General features: G+C 39.1%; 1 protein-coding gene across 5 annotated transcripts in view; it reads left to right on the forward strand.

Annotated features, from left to right (window-relative positions):
* The window catches only part of LOC129755947 (ras-specific guanine nucleotide-releasing factor 2-like), a 546,013-nt gene that overhangs the window by 357,475 nt on the left and 166,373 nt on the right, over positions 1-22,165 (forward strand). For all 5 annotated transcript variants that reach the window (XM_055752664.1, XM_055752665.1, XM_055752668.1 and 2 more), the window contains 2 exons: positions 8,126-8,323; positions 17,816-18,291. In XM_055752664.1, coding sequence (XP_055608639.1) covers positions 8,126-8,323; positions 17,816-18,004 — 387 coding nt within the window. In that variant the 3' untranslated portion in view covers positions 18,005-18,291. The remainder of the gene's footprint in view (positions 1-8,125; positions 8,324-17,815; positions 18,292-22,165) is intronic.

Raw genomic sequence — 22,165 nt, forward strand, 5'->3', positions numbered from 1 at the left:
GTCTTACACTTTAAAAAAAATGAAAAAAAAAACAGTTTTAAGTTAAACCAATCGATCCGAACCGGTTTGCATTTCGATTCAACATCAAATGACTTTGTGATGAAATTTTACAGATCTCGTCAGAACATTCTTTTAGCCATTTGATAGCACAGGTCATTGATTAGTTAGCGATGGGTAGCTAATGGAACATTCGTTTTCTGCTATCGAAATGCAATCAAGTTTTGTGATTCGGCAAGCCATATTGTTTTTTTTCCCCTTCCCCAGTAATCAGCTCAATCTACGACGACGATGACGTGAAGCACAACAATTCAAAGTTACTGTCTCAACAGAAACCATACCGTATCACGAACAGGGTAGGGGAGATTGTACGATATTGATTTTAATATCTCATTACGGACCATTATCGTAAATGTGCGTAAAAATGGATCCGATTCGCTGCTTGATCGAAACTTTCTTCTGCGATTCTGCCTTATGGTAACAGAAAACGACAACGACGCCATCTTGGCAGCTTGGAATGCAATTACATTTGCCAAGTTATGAGCGACGACTACCCATCGTCGCCGTTAAGAATGGCTTCCTTATTACCATCGTTGAATCATTTTTTGTCCTCTGCTACTTTTTCATCTCGTTGTTGTTGTTGTGGTTGTTGTTTAGCTGGTCCTAGCCCAAGGATAGCTGTCCAGTTGTAGGCTTATGTAGGTATTGTAAACACAGGCAGGACCACGAGGGGATGACAGGAATATCTAGATGACAGTCGGGTTGCCGAACATTGAAAGTTATTCGGCGTTTTAATGGCGGCTTCCACGCATAAATACCAAACTCATTTAGGAACTTTTTGGGCTCAGCTCGCTCTTGACAGTGTCTAAGGGGGCCAGTTTAAGTTATCAAGGCTTAGGTTTGCAATTTGGGGACGAAGAGGATTTTTTTCTCGTCTCTTGTTTCGACCATTCAGTCGAGTACATGGAGGCGGAGATATAATGGCACTTCCGCGGTTGTTTTGCCCCTATCTTTTTCCGTGGTGTTCGCTTCATGAAGAAAGGTTACAACAACAATCGAAAAAAAACCAAAACATCCAAGCCAGACACTTTTGCGCCTCGGTTTGAGGATTTTTTAAGAGACACTAAAAATGGATGAAAATTGCTCTTTGGAAGTAGTTTCTTCTTCTGTGGAAACGGTTGCGTTACGAGTTATGAACCCTCTTGAGCTAGCTAGCTGCCACGTTTGATGTTTGATGTCATTAAATTGGCTAGTTTAAAAGAACTTTATCAGGGACCACAGCCTGTAATTGCTGTACGTTATTGTTTCTAATGCGAGGGACAAAACGTGCCTTGAGTGGCGTTAAATTGCCAGATTTATCAGACGGTACAGGAAAAACTCTAACAACAGGTCGTAACTTCGATATAATGATAAGTCAAATTGTCTATAAATAAACAAAAAAGAAATAGAAAATATTCAATTATTCTTCTTCCTCAAAGAATATAACGTTTTACCGACAAATCCGATAAAAAAATGTATAGCTTTTTGATCATAAATTTGCTTTCCATCCCTATGTGTTTGTGGTTGATACATTGTCATTTCTGAAACAGTTCCAGGAGAGTCTGGGGCCAAATACCCGATATTCCAAGGGCAGTATTATTGTTTTTTTCAGAAAGCCCTCATGAGTTTCTGATTACTGATTCCCAATTCTTGCAAAGTTTGTTAGCTTTCAATTATTTTTTGGCAATTATTTTATTAGCTACTACATGTTAAAGGCACTAAGCCACACTGTATCGTATTCTCATAACTTTTCCACGAGAATGAACTATCTGCGTCCATCGTCTCGAAAGTTCGTTACTAAACTGATTTTTCCGTTGCTCGTTTTTGTATTTCGTTTTCGAACTCTTTCACTCTTTTTTCTTTATAATCGATCACTAACTCTTCAAAACGATTATCACACTTTCATTGATGAATACACGATTACTAAAAACTAACCTTTCTTCTTATATTCTTATACCTATACAAATAATTTTAATTAATTTTTCCAGAAATCTTTAACTTATTCATCGTTATTCTTCAAACTGTAATATTGTTAATATTCTTTTGTATTTTTAAGAAAAAACTTTACTATTAACACATCTGTACAAATGAAATGTAGCTTGCCTCCTGAGTCGATGTTCATGAGTTCGAGCCCAAGATTGAACATCGGACACAGTTGTACCGGATAAGTTTTTCAATAACTGACCACCAACTGTAACGTTGATATTAAGTCGCAAGTGCCACAAAGATGGTAAAACGACTATAATTGAAACAACAAACAAAATATTAAAGGGTGTTTGGATCAAAAAGTGGTCAGAGTACATTGCGTGTAAATCGATTATTTGTTTATTAACAAAGTCAAAGTACCTTTCATTTTGAAGTTTAGTATGTATAAAAGATGGTAGAAAATGCTCAGTTTAGATTCCTGTTGACCTAGTCACCTTGTGTTCTTATCCTTATCAGGTTTTTGTTTTATAAATAGGAATGATAAGAAAAAATACGTCGAAGTTAAGTTGACCACCGATCACCCTTTATCCCTGGGCAAAACCTGATAAGCGCGATAACACTCCATGGCCTTTTTTCATAACGGCAAAATGACAAATTCGGCCAAAACAGCACAGACAAGTCATGCTTCTTCAGGGATTTCTTGGTTGACGGTAACGGCTCCTAAAAAAATGTTGCTTTACAAGCCTCATGTACAGATAGCTTCCCAAACGAGATATTTCTTGGAAAACTTTGATAGTTTAATATGCTTGGAAATGTCTGCCGCAATCCATCTCCCTCCAGTTGCCGCATAAAACTCTTTTCCCGGAAGCTGTCTGAAGTCTGTCTTGGCGTGAGATTCGTCGTCCATTACCACGCAATCAAACTTTGTCAACAATATCGTAAACAGTTTCCGTAATCTTGTTTTGCCGTAAGGTTTTGTTTTTTTTTTCATTGCGATAAGCAGTAACTACATTCTTATAAATTGATAGGCGATCACCAGCTAGGCAGCTTTTTGTACAACTGGAAGAAACTCCAGAAGGCATCATAGCAGAAGAAGGAAGAGAGCTAGGAGGAAATTCCTGTGCCAAAGGCAATGAAGGAAGCGACGACAGAAATCAAGACTTTGACTAGCTTGGTTTTGATCAAACAAAACATTCGTAAAGAGGTCAAGGACAAGCTTTTAAGGGCTGTGGCTCTTTTTACAGAGGAAAACGAAGCAGTCCTGGAGATGGTAAAAGCGCTAAATGGCAGATCTACTAGTAGAGGTACAGAGGCGGAGAAACCCTCTAAGGCAAATGTCAGTCGGCCGACACGGATCGATGCCTTCGTTCAAATGGCTCTTTTTACTAAGGAAAACAAAGCAGTCCTAGAGATGGTAAAAGCGCTAAATGGCAGCGCTACTAATAGAGGTACAGAGGCGGACAAACCCTCTAAGGCAAATGTCAGTCGCCCGACACGGATCGATGCCTTCGTTCAAACGGTGAGGAATGAGTTCATTAATCCGAGAAGCTCTAAGGGTGTAGAAAGGAAACGAGGGTCGCCAGATGATCCTAGACCAAGCACCGTAAAGAAAAGAGCCCGAGACTCGGTGGTTCGACAGGACCCTGGCCAATTGAAATGTAAGGACGACAGACCCAACGAGGGAGCGCACCCTGCGAACGGCAGACAGGGACGCGTAAACCCGTAAAGAGAGAACACATAACACAACAGAGAGAACAACGAAAACAAACCCCAAGCCCAAGAAGCAGCGAAGCCGCGTTAGGGAAAAATGTGATGCTATCGTAGTTAAGTCGCCAGAGAGTAAGTACGCGAAAGTGCTTCGTCAGATGCGGACCGACGACAAGCTTGCTGGACTAGGTGAAAACGTGAGAAGGATCCATCGTACCCGTCGTATGATCCTAGAGTCGAAACGAAGTTCAGCAACAAAGAGTACATCCTTCAAGGTGCTAGCGGAGGAAGTTCTAGGCGAGAAGGCGGAGGTGCGTGCGCTATGTCACGAAGTAACCATCCGTATCAAAAACCTCCAAATAAGGACAGCGCTAGTCGACCAGTATAAGATCGGCGAAGATCAGATTTCGATCAGATTGAGACAGGGTCCTTCCAAATCCGGAACACAGGTTGCAATTGTGAGGCTTCTAGTGGTGGCAGCCAACGCAGCTGCATTCGGCTAAAAGTGGGATGGTCAGTTTGTCAGATAACCATCTCCCAGCAACCAGAGGTATGCTTTTGATGCATGGAGTACGGCCATAAGTCGTTTGACTGCAAGGGAGCTGACAGACGAGGATTATGCTGGGAGTGCGGAGAATCCGGTCACATAGCGACTAGCTGCAGTAAGCCGGCGAAGTATCTTATTTGCACTGGTAACCATGTAACTGGCAACCCAAGGTGCTCTGTCTACCAAAAGGCGCTAGCAGCGATACCAAGGGTATGGAAGTAATCCAAATCAACCTCAACCACTGTCACGAAGCACAACAGCTTCTGCGACAGATGGCGGTGGAAGAGAAGCTAGACATAGTGTTAGTAGCAGACCCCTATTATAGAGTCCTCAATGGCACAAATTGGGTGACCGATAGTGCCAATCTGGCCGCAATAGGGGTGACAGGAAAGTGGTCACATCGAATGAGGAAGGCTTCGTGATAGCGCCAAAGTCAATGGGATCTTCTTGTGTAGCTGCTACGCTCCACCGAGGCGGACCTTGGAGAAATTCAGCGCTACGATGGATAGGATAGTCGAAGTGCTCACAGGTCGAAGCCCCGTTATTATCGCAGGGGATTTCAATGCGTGGGCCCAGGAATGGAGTAGTTCCATTACGAACGCCAGAGGACAGAGTCTACTTGAAGAACTTGCAAGGCTGGCGAACATAGGTAGAACCTACCATAGAGAGGGACGTGAATCCATTATAGATATCACATTTGCTAGTCTCAGATGGACAAGTAATTGGAGGGTGGGCGAGGACTACACTCATAGCGGCCACTTTGCGATCCATTATCGTGTGGGTAAAAGTGCACAGTCAGTCAGAGGAGAGGCAATGACAGGTGAACGACGCTGGAGGACAAAACAATTTGACCGGAATGTCTTTGTCTAGGTTTTGAAGTGCGAGCAAAACCTGTCAAACTTGTCGGCGGAAAACCTGACGAAAGTACTCACACGTGCTTGTGACGCAGCAATGACGAAGAGAGCTAATCGTAGAAACCCACATCCACCAGTTTATTGGTGGACTGAGGAAATCGCGAATTTGCGTGCCACCTGCCTTCGCGCTAGACGAAACATGCAGAGAGCACGAACTCAAATGGAGAGAGACGAGCGTAGGCCGCTTTTCAAAAATGCGAAAAGAAACCTATGCAAGGCAATTAAAGAGAGTAAAAAGGCATGTTTAAGGAAACTTTGTCTTGATGCCAATGACCGACCATGGGGCGATGCCTACAGGATAGTCATGGCAAAAAACAAAAGCGGTAGCACACCACCTGAAATGTGCCCCAACAAACTGAGGGAAATAACGAGAGAGCTGTTTCCTCATCATATTATTAATAGCTGGCCGCAAGTCCCGTACGACTGGGATACGAGCGATGAGGAGTTAATATCGTTGGAGGAACTGCGGGACATCGCCAAATCCCTTCAGCTGGAAAAGGCTCCGGGTCCAGATGGTATCCCGAACATTGCAGTTAAGGCCGCGATTATGGAATTTCCCGAAATGTTCCAATCAGCACTGGAAATTTGTATAGAGGAAAGGATGTTTCCAGAAATTTGGAAACGGCAAAAGCTGGTTCTGCTGCCCAAACCAGGAAAGCCATTGGAGAACCCATCAGCATACAGGCCAATATGCCTACTGGATACGGTTGGAAAGATTCTGGAAAAGGTGATCTTGAATCGTATCCAGCGGTACACCGAGGGCGAAGGCGGATTGTCCAACAATCAATTCGGCTTTCGAAAAGGGCGATGCACAGTCGACGCCATTCAAACTGTCAACGAAACGGCTGATAAAGTCATACTCAAGAAGAGAAGAGGGGACCGTTTTTGTGCGGTAGTAACATTGGACGTGCGTAACGCCTTCAATAGTGTCAGCTGGGCAGCGATTGCTTCTTCGCTTATAAAAATGAGGATACCGAAATATCTCTGCAAATTAGTGGAAAGCTATTTCCAGAACCGCAAGCTTCTATACATGACAAGCGAAGGATTTCAGGAAATGGATGTTACAGCTGGGATGCCGCAAGGGTCGATACTGGGCCCGGTTCTGTGGAATATTACGTATGATGAGGTGCTGACATTGAGCCTGCCAGAGGGAGTAAAGTTGGTTGGTTTCGCGGACGACGTCGTGCTACTAGCGATGGGTTACTCTACAGAAATCGTCCAGCTAAGAGCTTCAGCGGCTGTAGATGCGGTAGAGAGCTGGATGCACTCCAAAAGTTTGCAGTTGGTTCACCACAAAACCGAGATGGTCCTGATATCAATCCTGATTTCACCGCAAACAGGCAGGATTACAGTTGGATCATGCACTATCGAATCAAAGCGTGAGCTTAAATATTTGGGTGTGATGACGTTGACGTTGAGTATGTGTGCAAGAAGGCGCAACATCAACGGCCGCACTCACGAGAAATATGGCGAACAACTCGGGGATCCGAAGTAGCCAATGAAGGATTATTTCGAGTGTAGTTTCGTCAATCCTTCGGTATGGAGGGGCGGCCTGGAAATCTGGTCTTAACGTCCAGTGTAACCAGCAGAAGCTGAACAGTGTACAGAGGCGAATGAATTTGCGGGTCTTCAGTGCATACCGCACCGTTTCGTCGGAGGCTGCATGCGTTGTAGCGGGAGTCATGCCCATCTCGGTTTTGTTGGTGGAGGACTCATATTGCTACGAAAAGAGAGGCACGCAAAACGTGAGAATACGAGCCAGAGATAGCTCCGTGGCCAACTGGCAGCAGCTGTGGGACAGCTCAGAAAGAGGAAGGTGGACCCATCATTTGATCCCAAATATCGAGGAGTGCATGGAGAGAAAGCATGGTGAAGTGGATTTCTACATGACGCAATTCCTGACTGGTCATGGATGCTTCATGAAGCATCATCACAGGCTCGGACATGCGGCCTCGCCAGTCTGCCTAACATGCGGTGACGTGGACGAGACACTCGAACACGTGGTATTCTATTGTCCAAAATTTGAAGAGGAAAGTGCCAACATATTCGCCGCCTGCGGACCAGAAACGACAGCGGAAACATGATGCAGAAGATGTGTGATGATTTCAACACATGGCAGGCAGTCAGTGATGGGCTCACCCGGAAAATGACTGCTTTGCAAAGGAGTTGAAGACTGACGCAATTTGCGATTGTCATAGGATAACGTGGGTTAACTTAACTAAGCCTAAAGAGTCCGAAGCTATGAAATGAACTACGCAAAACAATCAGCGTAGCTGATGGGACCACAACGTGAAGATGATCTTGGGGGTCAGGATGATATTTAATTTAAATATGAACTTCTTGGCGAGTGTTGCATAAGTAGCGCATATGCGTGAATTAAACACCCCCTGCCGAAGTATTGCCTTAGGGCAAGTGCCGGTTTGGGAAATTGTCTGAGGCCCCAGGTGGAGAGCCCCAGGAGAGAGCACACACATATATATATACAAGGGTAAGAGGTGTTCAGGCTTCATATATGAATGAATACAAAAAATATGGCGAATTTAAGTAGAACCATTTTTGATCCGAACACCCTTCAAACATTTTTATTCTGATTTTCATTTTCTTTCCTAGTTTTCTAGAACTTTAAACAGTATTATAAAAGAAATGTTTAAACTTAAATTTTATCGGGGCCCCCTTAGCCCCCTCCCCCCCCTTTAAAACGGCCTTAAGAAAGTTGGAAAAGTCAGTGTAAGAAAAGTTTAAGTCTGTTTGAGAAAATTATTATCTATAGAGAGAAAAGATATTCGCTGAATAATCGATGACGGAGGCTTTAAAATAGATTTATTAAAAATTTAAAAAAACAAACTCCAATTTATGAATTCAATTTATTTGGTTAAAAAAAATTCCGTTGGATTTGAAGCATAAAATTGAAAATTTCTTCTCTTAGCAATGGTACCCATTGCACTCTGTTCGGTGATTAACGGCAGCTCTTCCAATTTTTATTTCCTAATTCCAGATCAAAACGACAATCACCAAGCTGCAGGCGGTGGTGTGTTCCGATGGCCGGTTCCGGGCCATGCGTGAGGCGCTGCACCGTTGCGATCCGCCCTGCATCCCCTACCTGGGCATGTATCTGACGGATCTTTCCTTCATCGAGGAGGGCACCCCGGACTTCACTCCGGATCGGTTGCTCAATTTTTCCAAAATGCGAATGGTGAGTATCGGATGGGAAACGGTTTAGTTAGATGTAGGTTTGTTTGTGTAAATAACTGTTCCGAAACGAACGATTTGGCAAATCGTTATTTGTAGGCTCTTTTGTTGTGATTTATGAAGATTGATGTTCGAAAGTGTGGCCACTTGAAGAAGCTTTCGAAGTCTATTGGCAGATTCAAATTCCAATCCATAAATGCTCGAATAAGTGTTATTTCTGTTGAAATGGACACTACGGTGGTTCGTAATATGATAAATCTTTTTTCCATCGAACATTGTTCAATAATTTTCCAAAAAAAAATTATGCTTGTATAGACTAAGTACATTGAACTATCGGTGAGTGAACAAGTGCTCTCAGCTTGCAGCCCTAGGTTCATCCGGGAATGTTTACTCCCTACTCCCTTGAATATACCTGAAGACTCTAATCTATGGTTCCACACAGTACTAAAGAGAAGCTTTCCTTTTAAAAAGGTGGGGACAATGTAAATATTCATAGACAACACTCTTTCAGCATACACTCTACGACCTCTTATCTCAACAATTTAAAGTCTGAATTTCTCTCTAGCAAATCAAGCAGCTTTAAGTGATGATCTTATTTTCTGTACCGTACAGTGCAAATCCTCGGAAGATTTTCAACTTTACGCAGCTCGAAATGATTACTCTATAAAACAAATGACCAACAAATCTTTTTGCTTAATGTTAGAGAAAAAATCTGAAATCTGAATAGCTTAAATCTAAAAAAAATCTTAAATGATAAGTTCGAGCACACGGACAATAGAAAATTTCTCACTATTTTTCATGAAGCTAAGGGCGCGGAAAGTCCGAATGGACCCAAATAGCTGAAAAAAAACACTCTATGTGCGTTTGTTATCTTGCTTGATTCTAGTTTTGTTAGAAAATATTCTCTGAACTAGATCTCCCGATCCATCGAGACTCTGGATGCACTTCTCGATGGACGGGTGGTATAAAAATTGATTTCCGCAGTATAATTCGACCCTGAGAGCTTTGTCGATTTTAAAATTCTAGACGGAACACTGCTGAAGTTCGTGGAATCGAAGGAAGACTACGGATTTGAGTGGAAACACAAACGATCGCAGTCTAAAACAGAAACTGGGGCTGAGTATATGGCTTGATACCGAAAAAAAAAATGAGGACACCAATAATTTTACCTAAATTGCAAAAATAATGGAAAAATAAAGGTACTGTAGACGCCTTAATTTAAGCAACAGAAATAAAAAGTATATTGTCTGGCAGGAAGTTACATAAAACAGCACAATTTAAGTATCAACTGAACCGAAGATTATTATATATTTGCTCGATATCCAGAGCCGGATTAAGCCATCGGGGGGCCCGGGGCAATTTTTCCCGGGGGGCCCCTATAATTCGATTTTTTTTCAAATGTTATCCAGAAAATACAAAAGCTTTTAAACGAGTGAAAAACTGGGGATGAGTTCAGTATAGTATCTTCAAATAGCCATGTTGTCTGCGTAGAAAATAGTTTCTGGTATCTTCAAATAAAAATTGTTAATCAATCACGTGCAAAAATTGCGGAAGAGTTTAGAAATTTCTTAGAAATGAAAACTCTAATTTAAGCTGCAAAATGCGAAAATTTAACTCTCATTTTTTTAAACCCTTATCACCAACTAAAATTCTCTAATTTAAAAAAAATGACCGAATAGATATTTTAAATGATTTTCATATCATCAGTGATCGTTTGGTTTGTGCTAATTCGAGAAATATTTATCTCGTGACAATTAGGAAGTATCTTGAAGATTTGAAACATAGAAAACAAAGTTAAAAAAAAATAAACAAAATAATTAAATCCATATTCCATAGACTCTATGGCATAGAGATTCAGATATAAAAGTTTAAGAATTCTAAACTTTAAATCACGTTATATTCAGAACCAAAATTCAGTGTCCCAAATCTAAATCATAATTTCAATTCAAGTTTTGAGAAACAAAATATGAATTAAATAAAAAAAAAAAGATACAAAGTTACAATCAGAGCAAAAGCAGAAATTGCAACAAATGTGAATTTCAATGTTATGTCTTTGAAACACAAAAAAATCTTTTCATGAGATGTTTTTGAATATCATTTTCATCAGATAATTTTTTTTATCCAATTGTTATTCCAAATGTGACGAAAGTTTCATTCGATGCCCTCAAAGCCAAAGGGGTATTAGTGCAAAAATGATCGGTTGAAACACAGAATCAGTTATCATTAAAAAAAATCAGATACGGAATCCAAATGAGTTTAGTACTCTAAACTAAGGTTGCCAGATTGCCTGGTTTTATCTGGGTTTGCCCGGATATTTAACACAAAATTTGACAAAAGTCCGGTTCGGCCCGGTTCCCCGAATTTCATTGAAAAAACCCCGGATTTTGCCCGGATTTATTCACATTATTTTCCAAAACAAACAGAGAAAATCATATTGTGTTGTATTGTTTTCAAACGGATTTTTTTGAGCAAGATTTATAAAATTAATAATGAAAAGTTTTTTTTGAAAGCTTAAAATACGATTTAGAAATTGCCGACGAAAAAAAATCAAGTTTTTTTCTCGATTTGTGTTGAGTATTTCCTGGTATTTGATCAATTTCGCCCAGATATTGCCCGGGTTTTTGGTCGACATTTTGGTATCAAATGCCCGAATTTTTCCAGGTTGTTAGCTAAAATAGCCTGGATTTGTCCGGCCCGGGTACGCACTGAAAAACTTCTGGCAGCTTTACTCAAAACAAAGATCCTGAACTTTCAAAATTCAGAAAAATGATCAAACTGAACTTCAGTAGCTGAAGAAACAACACAAGATTTGAAAAGCCCAATGAATTAAATCTGGAAAAACATCATAGACAAATTCATATTAAGAAAATCACTCAATGATACAAGCAACTCAACTATCAGATCGTTTTTATGATAATTTGAGAATGATCATTTGGAAAATGATATGCTCAATTAAGGATATTCACTTCAGTAGATGATAACATTTTGGTTAAATTAATTGAAAATGTTCCAGTACAAATTTCAAGTCTAAGACAGAAATTGGTATGGAAATTGAATAAAGAAACCGTGTACTGTCGATTTGTCCAATTTAAGCAAATACAGTTTTTTTTAAAGATTTTACTTTCCAAAATAGGGAGGGAAAAGGGTTTGGAATTTATAAACCAATGAAAATTTCAATAATAATGATTGAAAGGTGAAAAGTTATTATAATACGCGATATTAGCCCGGATACTGCCTGGGTAAAATTCTGAAATGTTTATCATAAAGCGAAATTAGCTGCTATTTAAGTGCAGTAAACCATAACTTGGAAACTTTACGTAACAACAAACATAATTTTTGAGCAAGACGTTTGAAGGTAATGAAATTGAGGAGATGTTTTTTTTATTTTACCTGTTCTGTACAGAATATTGTAACTGTTATGTTTCGATAAAAAAAATGAAAATTTAAGGTGTTTTGCCTCATATTCTTCTTAATTTTTTTTCGAATTCGGTTTTGTCCAGAAGATTTTGATATTCTCAGTTCACAAAATGTGGGAGAGCTCCTTCACTGCTTGCTGCTGGGCCCCCTTAACTTTTTAAGACAAAAACTAATTTAGATATTTTTTCACGTGGGCCCTTTAGTTTTTATATTTCAAGTTTTCATTCCGATTTTCTAGTTTTGATTTCTTTTCATGGATTTGTAGTAGTATGATTAAAGTAATGTTAAAACTTTTTTTCCCTCGGGGGGCCCCCTTGAGCCGGGGGGCCCGGGGCAATTGCCCCTTTTGCCCCCCCTTTAATCCGGCCTTGTCGATATCCTTATGATTAAACTAAAAATTCAAAAACAGTTAAGATATGTTTTTAAAGGTCAAACAATTCGGTACATTTTTAAGACCGTTTTTCAAAAATCAGGACATTTCAGGACAATTTAAAAAATTATTTTCCCTCTTTTTGTAATTTGGTCCAGTTGGTTTAGCTCTACTTCATATGTTTGTGTAAAAGATCAGCCAATGCCGATAGTAAACGCAAATCATTACGAACACAACCGAGAAGCAAAGTTCACTATTTCGCTACCCAGTTATATACTACCCACTGAAGTTACTTTAACACGTTTGTCTTCCAAAAAAAAATCTCGCAGCGTTAAGCGGGCCATAGACTACACAAATGGTTTGTGCCAATTAGATGATTTCACGACGATTGTTTGATTCTATGCTCGCCTACACACGATATAAACATATTTCACGCGAACACATACGATTGCTGATCCAGCAGGCGACTGAGAGAAATTCGCTGTAGGCATGCCGATAACTCTTTCTCTTTGTCGAGCATGATCGTCTTTATTTGGTTGATTTGTGCGGTGTTATCGGTTAGCTCATGCGAAGCACAAACGCAGGGAACAATAATAGAAGCTGAGTGTATTTTCGAATTGATTCACCTTCAGCCGGTGTTTCCTTTTGAAGAAAGACGTTACATTTTCTTTCGCGAAGTTCATCCACCAATCGACCACAGTTGCGTAGTTTGGAATAGCGACTTTCATTCATTCAATTTACCGCGAAGCTCGGAAAGGTTGTCTATTGTGAGAAGATAGTTTTTTAACTTCCAAGGAGGTCGAGGAACGTGTTGAACCGTGAGTGGAAGTGATATCTTCAAAATAAAGGCAGAAACACAATACAGCGTCGAACGTCGCGTCGCGTCAGCTGTCAACGCCGTCGTCGAGTACTAAAACGCTGACGCGACGCAACCGAAGATTTTTGCATCACAATGCAGCGTCGAAAGACATAGCAACCGAAAGTTTGTTTTGGTTTGCGCTTTCGCCCCACTTTCTGATTTGTTGTCGCGAAACAACCCCAATTCAATTTCACCATAGTTTTCGCTGGTTGAAGGACGGCTGCTGCCCCACGGAAGGGAGGTATTGTGAAATTTATTCAAAATAAGAGATACAGCAGGTAAGGTATTTCAAATAGTGCTGAAATACAGATTTGTTTTTTAAATTACAAATATATGATTTCTTTTAGGTTTCCATAAAAGCGTCCGTCGAATTCAAGCATCTTATGTAGCCGATCAGTTGCGGGAAGGATTTGAATCGATCAAAAGATAGAGCTGTTGCACGAACCGAATAATTTAAGCCAGCCTTGTGTTTAGGTGAGTTAGTGAGGATCAAAACCAACCAACCTCAACGGAAGAGTATTTTTATGAGGCTCCCCAACTCCTCAATTGCACGGTGTTAATTTTACACGAAAAAAGTGGAAGATTGAGAAAAAATGTATAAAAATATGTTGATTAGATTAGTAATAAATGTAACTATTTCATTGAGTGTTTTTAGAAAAACTATCAATCCGAAAATCCATTTGTATACATTTACAACTCCACAACATTATGATTTTTCATCGATGGAAACCTCCGAAAAAAAAAATGATTTTCTCAACGTGTCAAAGCACAATGAAATATTCATTCTTAATGATAAAATTCGAAAATTTGTTAAATCGATTAGAAAATATGGGTGATTATAAGAGATTCGAGTTTATTAGTTTCAAACTTTGTAGAAAACACAAAGTCGGAATATTTATAAAGCTGCTGATTTTGATTTTTTTCAAAAACAGAGCGTCGACGTTGTAGAACGCTGCTGTTTAGAACAAGTTTTGCATTTTAGTACAATGCCTTCATTGACGCGACGCACCATTGTGGTGGCTCAAACGGAAAATGGTATCCCCAAAATGAAATGTCAACGCGACGCTGACGCGACGCGACGTCCGACGCTGTATTGTGTTTCTGCCTTAACTGTTTTGTGGTCGCTGAAGCAGTTGGCGCAATTGTTACAGCTCAGTAGGCGGCCTACAACAGGTTGGTTTACGTAGATAGCATCGATTCTAGACATTAATGCTCCACGCACGAATGTAAACTCGTTGGTACGGTGAAAAGTTCTCCAGGCATCAGTTAAATTTTCGGCGCGTATTAATCTTTGCAAGTTGATGCTAAGATTAGACGTGCCAGTTGCGTCCCTCGGATCAGCGATGGAGTTGAAATCGCCGGCTAGTACCAGAAGGGTTTGGTGTTGTGGTATGTAATTGAGTACAATTTTGTTGAAAAATCTTCTCTTAAAGCTCTGTTGTTAGTACCAGGCGGTGCATAAACGTTTAGTATGGTGACGTTACTTTCCATCGTGATGCATATTAACCTTGAGTCTAACTTTCTCTTCACTCTATGTATCTCAATTCCATTTCGAACGAGGATCGCTGTTCCTCTTTTGTGGTGGTCAATATTTGTTAGGAACTCATATCCAAGGAATATTTGAAGGAGGTAGTGCCGAGGCAGCCTTGTTTTAGTATTAGTACCGCCTGTGACGTCACTGTTGCCAATAATCTGTGAATTTATATGAAAATTTTTCCTTTTTTGTTAGCAATAAAAAAAAATTGAAGATTTTTTCAACTTTGAAGGCATACAATTCTAGAAATATTATTGTTCTTCAAGACAGGTACTAAACAAGTTGAATGTAGTAGTTGTTTTGCTTTAATTCAGACGATTGAAGTTGCTGAGGTATCCTAACTCAAATTGACAAAACTTGATGATTAGTTCAAAAATTTGTTTAAAAATGTTGAAATCATTTAGGTTTGAATCGTTGATAAAATTAAATAACCAAAAATAGTATTTTTCGAATCCAACCACAATCTTTTATTGGAATTTAGTAAACCAAAGTTGCAATGGTTTTATTGGGGTTAATAGTTCTAAATTAGAAGTTCATATGGTACACTATGTTAGATTGGAATCATGACATGAGGTGCACTGCCATAAACTACCAATCAGACCTTTTGAAAGGGGAAAATTATTATTTTTGCTCGTTTCACATAGAGCATGACTGTGCATTCAATAACAAATTCAAAAATAATACACACTGCAGTCTATTAAACACAAAGAAACTTCATAGCACAATCAACTAGTGGCCTTACAACATAATCCGAATCAAATTGGATTTTAATTTAGTTCTTTAATGTGTTTAACTTTTAAATTTGAGTTCTACCAGTATAAACCTTCGCCAGCTTGGCAACAGTGACGTCACGATAAAAAAAATCCAATATGGCTCTCGGCACTACCTTCTTTCAATCTTCCTTGACTCATATCCAGGAATAGAGAAATGAGAGCATGTAACCTCTTGTAAACAAGCAATATCAATATCATGCATTCTTATAAAAGTAGAGAGAGCTGAGAGTTTGATGTTATTTTAGATAGCGTTTGTGTTGATGGTTGCAATTGTGTATGATCGATCTGTGGATAAGATCATTTTGGTGCGGAATGTTTGTTTTTACTTGTCTCTCGGGTCTGAGATGATGCCTGCGCTCTTGTAATTGTTCTGTTCTGTCGTTCAACACTAACCCTGTCTTCAGTCATTTCCTCATCATCATCATCGGAGATCTCTACGTCGATTATTTATCACTCTTTTGGTGCTTCCATGTCAGTAGTCGTGCGGTCTTTTGAAGTTGAACGTTGATCCGGAACGGTTTTAGAGATCTCTGTTCGGTTTGCTAGATCCGATTGGTTGGGTGATTGAACTACAGCGGTAGTAGCTGTAGCTGTTTGTGGAGCAGTGGTTGCTGTTGTTGCTCGGGAGGCTGTTTGGTTGGTTGGTGTTTGTTTTCCTGCTGTGATATCAGCGTAGGAGCGGATCTCCCTTTCCTGTTCTGGCAGAAATGCGCGATTTTCCGCACAATCCCTTCCTCGGCGCATTACATTGCTGCAGTGTCGACATGTTTGCACTTGGTCATTATATGTGACGTAGGTGCTGTATCCTCGTATGCTGACGTATGGCGGAATTGCTCGACAAAGTTGTATTCTTGCGATTCTTACTCCGCTCAAAGTGTCGAAAAATCTAGCTGATTTGCATTTCTCATAAGAAATACTGATGTTGTTGCCGTCTCGTTGCCTATAATACCTGATCCCATCTTCAGGAATTTTAGGAGGAAGTTGATGAAGTTTGACGTCGAGGCCGCCATCTTCGACAAAAATGCGCATTTTGTGAGATTTGCCATCGCAGGTGATTTCAAGTTTATCGTCGATAGAATCAACGATTTCTTGCACTTTTTGCTGATAACTGAGCTCAACGTATACTTTTCCATCCGTCAGATCAACTAGGATGGCTTGGACCTCGATCGGTATCAGCTTAAGCTGGTCTGCGATGAAATCGTAGATTTGCGGGTGCTTCAGATTCCGGATTCCTCGAATGTTTAGGTAAAAATTATTAAGCCTTAACGAGTCCATATCGGTTTAGGGGAGCCTACAACTTTCAAGCCTTTAAACCCCTTTTTCCTATGTAGTTGAAAAAAAAAACTTGACTTTTCACGCCTTCAATAGAAAAAACACGTCTTAACCGCTCGGCTTTGCCGTGCTAACTGTATATGGGTGACCGGTGGGAGGCCCCGTCACATCAAAAACGTGTGACGCTCTCTTACTCAAGTAAGCCGCTCAGTTTAGCCACACGTTGCAATTTTCCCTCTTTACTTTCTCGCTCTGAGAATTTCAACTGTCACCCAAATATTGGTCCCATCGCGACGAAAATGTTAAGTAGACATTCTGGACGCGCAAAAATCTCGAAGGTAATTAGCTGCCTCCTACCGAGACCTAGGCAGTGCAGCGATGAGAAGGACATAACATACACAGTTAGAAAAATCCATGTAGCATTACATGCAAGTACATGGGTAGAAGGGAATCGGCCTTTTGCATGTGATGATACTGCATACTTCATGTAAAATCCCAGAAGCTCTCATCTGCTTTGTTTATTGGAAGTTTACATTTTATTACCCCAATTCAAAATTCTTATTGGATTGCAATGCTCGAAATAAGATAGGAAACACAAGTTTGACCAGGTATTCATACTTTATTAGCAGATTTTATGTTTGATATTTACACCTGTTAATAAGTCTTTGAAGTTCCCCCGGGAATTGGACAGCAGACTGTAGAATACAAACAAATTACTCCGTGCTAAGTCCTAAGCTGCATTAGCCCGCTGCTTTTGGCTCTTATGGTTTCTGAAAAAAAGATCATTCGATGTGAAAAGATTAGTGACGATTGGTTACAACTATTCAACACCGTCGTTTCACAAACATTTGGATGGATTTTTGATCAGAACTTACCTTGCTAGAATATTCTGCGAGCAGCAAACGGAATTCAATTCCTACGGGAATTGGAGCGAAACAACAAGTGTGTTGACAGCTTGGAGCACATGCAGTTTCATGTAAATGTCCTTTAGAACATGCATTCCCATTGAGTTTCTGCGTGTTTTGCTCGCAATTTCATGTAAATTTCATTATAGTTGCAAAGATGCTATAGTCTTTTCCATATTTTTTTCAGAAATGATGCGGAAACGTAAATTCACTTGTAAAGTAGGATTACATTTTTCTTTCTGTGTAGGAAATTCAAACTATGTTATTAAAAGCACCATCCTTTTATTTTTATTTTTTACTGGATGCTAAGCTCAATGAAATATATCCATTCATTCATGTTCCATATTTTCATCTTTCACCTAACAGATCGCCCACGTGATCCGGGAGATCCGCCACTTCCAGCAGACGCCGTACAAGATCGATCACATCCCGAAAGTTACCTCATACCTGCTGGACACCTCGTTGCTGCTGGACGACGACGAGCTGTACTGCAAATCGCTGCAAATCGAGCCGCGCAGCTCCCGCCTGAGTGCCCCGAATACGGCCAATGTCTAAGTCAAGGCAGCCGCCCTATGTATGTAGTTACAATCAACACAAACTTCTTTCGTCGACAATCGTGAGTGAATCCTATTTTAACGTGTAACAGTGAGAAAAATTTTACAACCTACCATTTAAAAAAAAATCCGTGAAAAAAATTAGCTCGGAAAATTGATGATTGCAATTTTCCTACCGACGCACGGTATGTGTGCTGTGAATAATCTGTAGTTTGTGATGAACAATCGTTACGTTAGAGCTGAACCGTGAGCGTGTTGATATGCTGGAGACTTCACTGAATTTTAAAGGTAAGTTCGTGTTTTTGTTTATTTGAGAATAACAGCCGGATGAAAGTCGGAGAGGTTTAGGTCTGGTCTTTAGGTTGTGCATTACCCTATCTCTTCTCATCAGAAAGCTTTTTTTCTAACTTCAAAACTTCCAACAATTCGTTGGAAACATGATTTTTTTATTCTTAATAATTCGGTCGATGGACTTTAGGCCGAATAAGTCATACAATCGAAAGGTTGTTCGGCCGAAAACTGTTTGATGGAGAGAATGTTAGACCAAATGGATGATAAGTTTTATGGTCATTTGGTCAAATGGACGATAGGCCAAATAGTTATCAGCTTTATTGGTTGTAAGGCTGAATGGATGCTATGACGATTTGACAGTACGCTGAAAAGATGATAGGACTAATGAATTTTAAATGGAATGCCTCATTAAGTCACCCTATCAATCATCTGCGTAATATCCTGCGACTTTATGTGCCATTAAACCTATTTAATTTTTGCCAAACATATTTTGGCCGAATGTTTGTGTCCCATCACGTTATATTGTATTTCGTGGAAAATAAAATACTAAATATGAAAAATGTTTCTGTTCAATTCATGTTTTGAGCAACTCCTTACACCAATTTTGTCATCAAGATTGTGCGAGTTTTTGCGAAACATGAGACACATGTACCAGTTTGGATTTAATTTTCTTATTTGAGACGGGACCCCCAAAGTTGAACATAAATTTGGGAGGACAATCGAATGAGGATGTCATCATAGGGGGTAGACAAAGTTAAATGTCGTAAGTCAAGCTCAACGATTTGGTAGTCTAAACTAAACTTTGAATGAACCGAAGCTCGACCCCCGTAAAATTCGACCTATTTTCACACGCCGCATCACACGTCTCGGAATGCAAAAAGCGTCGGTGATTTACGCCCTAACCTCGTCGTTCGTCGGAGATTTCTGGACGGACCAGAAGAGCCACTTGTTCAGAAGACGGCACAAAAGCTCATCCGAGCGTTACCGAAAGCGGGTGACTTCTGAGCGGGACCCCCGAAAGACGAGAACGGACTTTGGTTAGTTTTCGACGGGGAAAGTCCAGTGAGCTGAGTAGATACAGATCAGAGCCTACCGTCCGAATTTCGGAACCCGTTCCGATCCCGGAATGTCTACCAGTGGTCACTCGAGCGTGTTTGATTAAATTGATGTCGGGGCAGCTAGAAAGTGCAAACATTCCATTTGTACGGTTTGGTGGGGATAAAAACGTGGCCGATTGTGGATCCGAGATGACTCAATGGCGTGTTTCCTGGTTTCGAATTTAATTTATATATCAGGCATCAGAGGGAAAGAGTTGAATCACATTGGAGGTATTTAAACACATGAGTTCAATTATCATCAGCTTTGCTGAAAATAGGGAGACTTTAGTATCAAACAACATTTATTTTATAACGGAATGAAAATTCAAGGAAACGTATCTGTATACCAATGTTGATACTGCATTGATAAGGAACCTAAAGTCCATAACAAAATATTCTCATACGCTTATGATCTTAGTTTTGTCATGTTTTTTCACGTGGAAAAGGAATTTTGATTAAACATCAATAAGTCACACAGATGCATCCAATTTGCAAATCACAGCTTGTGGGGAATCGTGGGCCAAACTTTGTGGGGTATAACCCCACCTTATACACACTCAGAGCTTAAAAAACGTTTTTCCTATCTGTAAAGTTTTTTTAATGACAAATGAAGAGTGATGAAAAACATTTTGTCCATCCTATATAATGAATTTTGTTGAAACGTTCGCGGGCCAGGTTTTAGGAATTATTCGATCATACACAACTCTGTTTTTTTTTATTTCCTCATCTGAAATCGCTTTAAAATAATTAAATGAATCATGAAATTACAGTTTGGGTTCACTAATAAACCTAGCACGTTATTTAGTCAATTTGGATAGGGTGGCCCACGATTCTCGAAAATATTTCAAAATTCAAAATCAAAAAACTTTTTTTAAACAGACAGGGGAAATTAATTTATTTCAACGGGCTTGTGATGCAGCTCAGTTGGCAAGTCTGTTGTCTCCTGAGTCGATGTCCACGAGTTTGAGCCCAAGAGTAAACATCGAACACAGTTGTACCGGATAAGTTTTTCAATAACGATCCGCCAATTGCAACGTTGATAAAGTCGCGAATGCCATAAAAATGGTAAAACGACTATAATCGAAAAAAAAATATTTAAAATTTAATAAAAATGTCTAATGAGACCTTAAAAATGTCTCAAACCTTTCCATTTTTTTTTCTTTTTATATATGTTATGAAGCATAGAAAAAAGTCACACCCCACACTTCCCTACTGTTTCTTACAGTCTTCATTTGAAGATTCTCATAAAAATTGAATTTTTTAACAATGTATTTGTTTTTTTTTAATTTGAAATTTACGAACTCATTGGAAAATCAACTCAATTATTTTCAAATTGTATAATTCGACCATCTGGAGGGTCAAAACAGCTTTCAGCTCTTTTCTCTTATAATTTTTTTTTGACGCGAATTCACTCATTCGCGCCGTTGTAACTCAACTCGATTCCAACCAATTTCTTAAAAATTTAGTATTTCAGAATCGTCTAATTATTAGCAAAGAAGTTTTATTTCATAATAAAATGTCAAAGCTTTCTCGTAAAATTAAAAACTTTCCTTATTTTGTGACGTCTATTCACTCATTCACGACTGTTTTTGTTCGCTTTAAAGAAAACCCATTAAATATAAGCAAATTATTTTCCCTACACATTAAGCTTCTAAACGTTTAATTTATTATCGAAAAAAAATCAATGAATATATTTTTATTAATTATTCTGTACAAGTTGTCAACATCTTCACTTTTCCAACAAAAAGTTTGATTTTCGAATTTATATGAAACATGTTAAATTTTTTTTTCTCTCTTTTCCGTTGGTTTTGTGTGATTTGAATTATCAAAATTATTGACCAGATTGAATTTTGACTTCTGTAACTTATTCCGAAATCAGATTTCAACCTTAGTAATATTTTCAGATTGTCATTGTTCAAGTATATTCAGACCTCAGACTACGATATCGATTTTCTGATTCAAATCTTGGTTTCCGCTGACTTCTAGCTTAAGATGATGAATAATCGGAACGATAAACTCACATCTCTGACGTATCTCTAAAGCCACCTTTTTTTCTCATATTCGATTTAAAAATCTAATTTTTAGTTATGGGATCCTAAAACTTAACCTCAGATTCTAGTATTACGTTTCAAACCTTTCCATCAAATCCAAATTCTAGTTTCTAAATTGATGTTTCAAATTTTTTGAAGGATCTTCACACTTCAACTAGGATCTCAAATTCAGATTTTAGTCTTAAAATGAAATTTAAGATATCGGGAATATTAGGTTTACGTTGCAGAAACGAATCTTATTTGCGGCTCTTTGACAAATCGCAGATACAAAAAGCAAATTCTACCTTCAGTTTCACATTCAATATTTACCTTAACTGGTCAGTCTCTTTTCAAGAGAAAATCACCGAATCATGTTCATTGGTATTATTAATTTAAAACTACTTTCTTTGCATTTTTCAGAACTGATTACTTAATCAAATAAATTACTGCTTCGAGCCAAAGATAGGCCGTTCTATGTCGCTCAAGTTTTTTTTTTGTACCAAAGAATGAAAAATCACCGGAGTCACCCAAAGTTGCATCAAAAAGATTTAAATTTGACTTCAGTCTAAGACTTGTTGTTTTATATCTGATTCAGGTCTCGTACTTAATAATTGATTTCACATCTTGAAATCGTTTGATTTTAGTAATGCAAATGTTTGAATTTTTACATCAAAATCATCGAACATTCAAATATTTGGCGCAAACTTCAAAAACGGATAGCATTTTCGTTTCAATAATCATAAT

The sequence above is a fragment of the Uranotaenia lowii genome, chromosome 3 (genome assembly GCF_029784155.1).
Source record: "Uranotaenia lowii strain MFRU-FL chromosome 3, ASM2978415v1, whole genome shotgun sequence".
Lineage (NCBI taxonomy): Eukaryota > Metazoa > Arthropoda > Insecta > Diptera > Culicidae > Uranotaenia > Uranotaenia lowii.